This window comes from Pteropus alecto, unplaced genomic scaffold (genome assembly GCF_000325575.1).
Source record: "Pteropus alecto unplaced genomic scaffold, ASM32557v1 scaffold87, whole genome shotgun sequence".
Classification (NCBI taxonomy): domain Eukaryota; kingdom Metazoa; phylum Chordata; class Mammalia; order Chiroptera; family Pteropodidae; genus Pteropus; species Pteropus alecto.
In genome coordinates this window covers 19,577,736-19,584,950 of record NW_006443225.1, presented here as the reverse complement: position 1 = coordinate 19,584,950, position 7,215 = coordinate 19,577,736, and the positions used below count along the sequence as shown (strand labels likewise).

At 45.8% G+C, this 7,215-nt stretch overlaps 1 protein-coding gene across 3 annotated transcripts in view; it reads left to right on the top strand.

Moving 5' to 3' along the window:
• IMPA1 (inositol monophosphatase 1) overlaps positions 1-6,752 on the top strand; it is a 16,375-nt gene extending 9,623 nt beyond the window's left edge. For all 3 annotated transcript variants that reach the window (XM_006924053.3, XM_025041154.1, XM_015598681.2), the window contains 3 exons: positions 632-740; positions 4,356-4,507; positions 5,310-6,752. In XM_006924053.3, the coding sequence (XP_006924115.1) occupies positions 632-740; positions 4,356-4,507; positions 5,310-5,425 (377 nt within the window). In that variant the 3' untranslated portion in view covers positions 5,426-6,752. The remainder of the gene's footprint in view (positions 1-631; positions 741-4,355; positions 4,508-5,309) is intronic.
• The last annotated feature ends 463 nt before the right edge of the window (positions 6,753-7,215 follow it).

Below are 7,215 nucleotides of genomic sequence, written 5' to 3'. Positions count from 1 at the left end.
CTTTTTATAATTATTTTTTCTTCTTACATAGTATTTACTTAGATCGCATGTTTATTAGAAGAAGTAGGGCCATCATAGGCACGTCGAGGACGATCTGGGGAGCAGACCGGCACGGGTGGTGAGCACGGCTGTGGGGACCCTGTGGGGACCCTGTGGTAGCCTGTGAACCAGGCGTGCCGACTTGTCACGAAGGCAGTCGCAGTTCCAGAGGGGATGGGCAGCACGGGGCACTGTCACATCAGTAAATGGCGGCCAGACGGAGAGCTACCGCTTCTAGCTTTCGTTTTATTTTAAATCTGTGTATGTTATTTATTGAATTTAATTTCTAAATTCTACTTTGACATAGTTAAGGTATTTGCTTGTCTCCCTCATGCAGGCAGGCCGGGTGCTTATACTCTCCACTTTGGGGGCATGGTCTAAAAAGCTACCCTCTCTGATGATTGTAAAACGGCCACTTAGGGAAAATACATTTATCAGTATTTTAACATTTAAAGCCTTAGAAGTAAACAGATTTGATACAATTGGAAAGAGAGGTAAAAATGTCTTATTTTATTCTGAATTACAAGTGTCAAATTTTTACCAGAATTCTTATTATGAAACTCACGTGATTATGTACCACATTTTCTTTTAGATATTACCAAGTCCCTCTTGGTGACAGAGCTGGGCTCTTTAAGGACACCGGAGACGGTCAGAATTATTCTTTCTAACATGGAAAAGCTTCTTTGCATTCCCATTCATGGGTAAGCTCCTCTCATTCACCCCAAAAGTCCCAGTAACTTAACATTTTAAAGAATGAATCTTCGTTTAGAAATGACATTTTTTATTAATAGCCATAGGATCAGTACCATAATTCTAATTTCGCAATGTAATTTAAAAACTTCTACTTGAAAATAGTTTCGAACAAGAAATTTTGCAGAAATAGTATAATACAGAAACGTCATAGGAACATTCCTAGTGAAAGGAAGTCCAAACTACATTTCTTGAAAATGCAATTTCGCTGTTTTTCTTTATATGTTGTTTTGAGAAATCCGATGCCCGTCTCATTTCCTTGGCCCTTAAATTATTCCTGGTTCACTTGGAGCCTCTGGGAATTTTTTTTTTTTTTTCTTTTAATCTTTCATGGCTTGTTGTTTACAAGGATATATTTTGGAATTGCTCATTCTGGGAGCTTTCTCCTTCAACCTGTAGATTACTGTCTTTTTTCCCCAAGTGTCTTGAGTCACAGTTTTGGGAATTAGCTGAGGCCTGCCGTTTTCGTCGTCTTCCTCGGAGACCCCGGTGAGCGACGGCCCCGCTCGCGTCTTCCGTCCGGGCCGCGGCTCTGGCCCTTTTCACTCCTTCCTCGTGCGGTCGCCCCTCCCCGCCCTGTCCTGCGCTGTCGTTCGCACCTGTTCTTTTTGGAGTCCCTTGTAGTTTAGTCTTGTTTACTCCACTTCTTGTCTGAGTTCAATTCTCTTGTTCTGTTTCGTTCTTTTCTGAGGGGGGAGGGGAGGATTCCATTTCTGTGTTCAGTTTTTATATTTCCGAATTAACACTTTCCCCCATATTCACAAGCATTTGTTTGAGGGTATTTAATTCAGATTGGGTTGTTTTCGGTTTCAGTTTTCTCTCTTTTATTGTTGATTTTTGGGGGGAGCCTTTATCAACCAAAAAGACCCCACAACCCGCATTAGCAGCATCTAGCGTTTTGTTTTGCCGTCGCTGTATGGGCGTGGTCCCCTTCTTTGCGTTCGTCTCCGTCGTGTGATCGGGGTTCCTGGCTTCAGAGCTCCTCAGCCCGTCAGTTCTGTCTTCTGTGCATTTGCTCCTGTGAGTGTCTGTTGAGGGTGGAGGGCGGTGGGCATGTCTTGTTTCTCTTTCATTCCTACAGGAGCCTTAATTTTTCTCTCTTAGTTCCTACTTTTTCTTCACTTCATTGTCTCCAAGAGGGATCGCCTCATTTTTTTAGACTGAGATTGATTGACAGATGGCATCGTGTTAGTTTCAGGCACACGTCATGGCGGGTATGTGTATAGATGGCAGTAAGTCGTTAGCCTCCGTCCCTACACAGTTCCTGAATTCTTTTTCTTGTGATAAGACCGTTTAAGATCTACTCTCTTAGCAACTTCTGACACGCAGCACGCATTAACCACAGTCTCCATGCTGTCCCATGCCTTGTTTATTTTGCAACTGGAGGTTCGTGCCTGTCCACCGTCTTCACCCACTGCACTGACCCTGAGCCCCGCCTCCAGCAACCACCACCCTCTTCGCTGTATGTACGAGCTCAGAGTTTTGCGTTTTTCAGATTCCACAGGCAAATAACGTCTTCTGTCTTATCTGATTTTCCCGGGGCCGGGATGTTTGGCTCTGCCTCCTCGGGGATGTTTGGCTCTGCCTCCTCAGGAGCCGGGCTGTGAAATACCAGATTGCGATCTGTGTTCATACCTCACTTTCCCTTTCTTGGGGCGGGGGAGGTTTGTCTGTTCCCTCTGCGTCTTCTGCTCCATCTGCTCTTGATGAGCCAGAGAGCCTCCCGCCCCCCTGCAGCTCCCTGCGCCATAAGCTGCGGCGCTCGGCTGCCCTTCCCTGTCTGGTTTGTCTCTCCCCCTCCTTGGACGTAGTTTGAGAATCTGTTTTCAGATTCCTAGAATTGCTGAAGGCATGGCTGCTCTGGGCTTTACTCTTCCTCCTTACTGATTTTCTTTTTTTTTTATTTCAGAGGGAAGGTAACAGGGGGGTTTTAAATTAGAATGCTTGTTCTCCAGACCCAGAGTCGTTCTGTAATGAAAGTTATAAGCAAAACATTAAAAGCAAATATTAAACAGGTGTATCCACTTATGCTTAAAATTTTAAGAAAACCTAGAGGTTTGAGGTTATTACTTTGACATGGTTGCTGGGTAAGTTAAGTAGCATTTCTCTGACCCTTGTAGCATGATAATAATAATATTGATAGAGCTGTTGAATAACCGTAGATTTTTGTGGTTTTAATTCCCTATCAGTTGTTTCTACCTTTTTCCTTTGCAAATGTCGTCGCTGAGTTATAAGACCGTTAGAACCGAGCAGAGGACATATAATAATCCGGCCGTGTTTGCAGGCGAGTGGGCTGAGGTTCAGAAGGGCACAGGGGCTGCCTAGGAGCACACAGCGAGAGGGCGCTGTGCGGGGACCTGGCTTCCAGACCCCTCCCTGCTTCCGATGTTGACTTGTCAGGGGTCAGGACTGAGGTCCAGGGTGACCGCTGCACGGCCTGAATTCCAGGCTGTAAATCTCTGATCTCTATGGTAAAGGGAAGCGTCGCTGTCAGGGAGCTATGGAACCTTCCAGAGTGACGTCCTTGAGGGAAGCGCAGGACGACGGCAGAAGCCTTAGCCAGGGTGCCATCCAACAAGGGACTGATACGGGACAGAGTGGCCGCGTGAGCCAGGAAGGGGCCGCGAGTGGTTTATGCCTTCAGCCCCCCATTGCTCCGTTGCCTGGAGACAAAGTAAGCTGTGACCTTCATTTCAGGACATTTTTCAAAAGTATAACCAGGAAAGTGTCACCAAGAAGGACAGACTCACTGATTTCTTTCTGTGACCTTCCACGTTCACCTGATTCCTGTTTCTGCGCGACCTCGGACGCGTCATCCACGCCTGACGCCGTGAAGGGCTTCCAGGTTCCAGTTAGGGAGAGGGGCCGAGTCAGCGCACAGCTGGCGGCCGTGTCCCCTCCGCTGGTGGCCGTGTCCCCTCTGCTGGTGCAGCGCCGGGGGCTCCTGCGGTGGACTTCGCCGTTTTCCTCGCGGACGCGGCACCGGCCTGCCCGGCCCCATGTCGCTGTCCTGTGCGGGCGCCTTGGGACCCTGTGTCGCTGGCTGCCCTGTGCGGGGCGCCGGCCTGCCTGGCCCCGTGTCACTGTCCCGTGCGGGCGCCGCGTCCGTGGTTTACAGTCCTCGCGGCCGGTGGCCGAGGTGCACGGTGGCCCGTTTGGAGGACAAGAAAGCTCCAACCTGGAGGAGAAACCTTTGCAAAATTACAGTTTTTAAGCAGCAAACTCAAACCTTTGTTTTTACTGGGTTTAGACAAATATAAATATGTATACATCCCATGATAGCGGAATTATAGTGTTTTCTTCATTTTTTTCCAGAAAATATCTTTGCCTTAATGTTTAGCTGATTAAATTGCTTTGTGAGGATTAATTTTGTCATTTTATAGTGTGCCGTGGTAATCTGATCTTATGTATTTTAGTTTAAAAGTAGATACGACCTTTTTTCCCACGGGTCCTCTAGGCTGGTTCGGCTTCCCGTGGCCAGCACTCACAGTCAGCCGCGGTGAGGAGGGGGAGGCCTTCTTGAAAGCATTCTTTCTTCAGTCTCGCTTTTCAATGCTGTCTGTTAGGATCCGAGGCGTTGGAACCGCGGCGGTCAACATGTGCCTGGTGGCCAGTGGGGCGGCAGACGCGTACTACGAAATGGGCATCCACTGCTGGGACATGGCGGGAGCTGGCATCATTGTCACCGAAGCTGGCGGTGTGCTCATGGACGCGACAGGTAAAATGACAGGACGGGAACGCAGTCTTCTCCCGCCGTCTGTTGGACTTTCCTCCGTATGGAGCTTCTTTCTTTTAACGTGTAATATGTTATACTTCAACCCTTAAAGGCAAAACAAGCCACGTAATTTTCTGCAAAATCAAAGTAAACTTGGGGGTAGAGGCACAGAAGGGTAAGACGCTCGTGGGGGTGTGGCTGAGCCTCTTCAGATGTCAGTAGCAGGGGCTCTTGAGAGGCTCCAGAGAAGAAATCTAGAAGGTTCCCGAACCTGAAGACTACACCAAGAGCTCTTTGAATGGTGGTCGGTGATGCTTTCCTCCCCCATCACTTGGTGCCTTGGGCCTGGAGAGGTTAAGTACTTTGAACTGGTGGTGAATTTTTAAAAATGAAGGGTGAACCAGGGTTTAAGAAGTCACCAGTGACCTGGGGGAAAGGCAGCGAAGCGATCAGGAGCCAGGAGGGGGAGTGGCGTGAGCACGCCTGGAGTCGGACTCACGTCCCAGAGGTTAAAGAGGTAACGAGTAACAAAGGGCACAAGAGAAGAACTAGAAAGGTGACGTTTCTGGTTTAGCTGAGACCCGCCCTCCCTCAGAACTGGTGCTTACTAGGGAAGGCATAGAAACTCTCTTATGTGTCGTATTGCCACACCTTAAACAGTATGGTTATGTGACAGAGTGGCCTTTTAAAAAGACACCGAAAGCGTTAAAACGCATGATCGACCAGAGCACGTACACTACACTAGTTTCAGAGGGATTCTTTCTGTACGAGATGTGACCATTTTCCTTATTTGATTTGGTTTTAGGTGGACCGTTTGATTTGATGTCACGAAGAATAATTGCCGCAGGCAGTAAAACCCTAGCAGAAAGGATAGCCAAAGAAATTCAGATAGTACCTTTTCAAAGAGACGATGACAATTAATCACGACAGGCCGGCTCGCATAGGCATCACAGATTCGCTGACATATGATGGCGTTCAGGATGTAGGATCCCCGTTTCGGTTGTATAACGTGATTGGTTTAAATGGTCTTCGATGTCCGGATGAAAAATTGCTACTTGTTCCATATTTTACTAAGACTAGTATGCAAGAATAGATGAAATGTTTGTTTCATTGTTTGAAAAAAATTTGTGCATAAGAATGTGCTTTGGGAAAAATACACAGGCTATTGATGAGCTAGGAATCACACATCAACTGAAGTAATCAACTAGCAATTTAGAGTTTCTAAGTCTGTATGAGCCTCTGAAATTTTGACTATGTCCCTAAGCATTTTTAATTAGAAAGTTCACTTTTTGGGAACAAAATTTCTCTTTAGATTCAAAAGCCATATTTAATTGAATGTGTAAGAAGTATGGTGAATTCTTACAGCAAGGTGTCTTTCTTTGCAAAGAACCTTGTTTTGTGCATCTGTATATGTGTAGCACCCAGCACAGTACCTGACAAATAGTTGGCCATCCAAAACAGCATCTAAAGAATGGGTATTTTGAAGGTAGCAATTCCTCGTTATAACAGATACATAAAGTAATGAGCTCACCGTTCCGCATTTTTTTCTTCAGGTTTTGAAGTAAAAATTTCCTAGTCCTTTGAATAGTTCACATTACCATTGCTTTTCACATCTCATCTCCATAGCATTTCAATTACCATGCTGCCAGATGCATTCGTTATTGTGGGCATATCTGCAGTGAGCGTATTTTCCAAGACGCTGCGTGACAGCATTTGTTTGGATGCCTCTCAAGTCCCATGTTCAGACTGATCTGATTGAGCCCGGGAACCTTGAACTTGGCAGACAAATTATATCGACAGTGGAACTGTTTCTTCTTTCTCAGAGTCCTCATGTAACTCTGTTGCCACTGGTTTCTCTCATCGGCCTTTAAATACTCCTTAGTCTTTGGCTTACCAAACTCAAAAAGAAAATCGTTCTGGTTCATAGAGACTTGTAAAGGTTAATTTATTGTTTAGTCTTGTCCTTGGCATGTGAATAAACTACCAAGGTTTGTCACAGGCATATGTGACCCTTGTGTTTGAGGAAAGGAAACGCGCTTCTATAAAGTCTTCAAGGAACGGAGTTGTCTTGTGTCCACCTAATACAGTAAATGTATATGATTCTAAGCTCGGAGTATTATAATTGTGTGTTTGTGCCCTTTGGTCGTGTGCAGTAAAAACATCTCACTGTATTATTCTAAGGTTGTTTTGCAATTCAATTTATTTTAATTAAGATTATTATGAATAAAGTTTTAAATAAAAAGTGTAATTGAAATTTCCATTATTAGGGGTTATAGTCTAAACTACTTTTTTGCTTATTCCTTTTCGTAACTCACAATACATTTCCCTTGATAAGAAATATAATATTTAGCATTTGTTGAGCACATCGGGCATTAAGCTAAGCACTTGACATCCACGATCATATTAATCCCGACGGTGTCCCCAGGAGAGATTATTGTCCTCATCTTACAAGGCACGAGGATGTGATTTAATCACCCAGTTTCCCTGCCCGAGGTGACAAGCAGGAAACTCACGAAGCAAAAGCGCTGGGTCCACCGTCTTAACCCATCAAGTAGTGGTCCTTGCCGTGGCTGCCCTCGAGAATCTCCTGGGACTTTTTAAACGCGTCGCTTGGGTCCCACCTGAGGGAATCAGATCTTCCCGGTCTGCGGTGTGGCCTGGCCCTCTGTGTTTTTAGGTTTCCCAGATGAAACAGTGGGTCGCCAGAACCG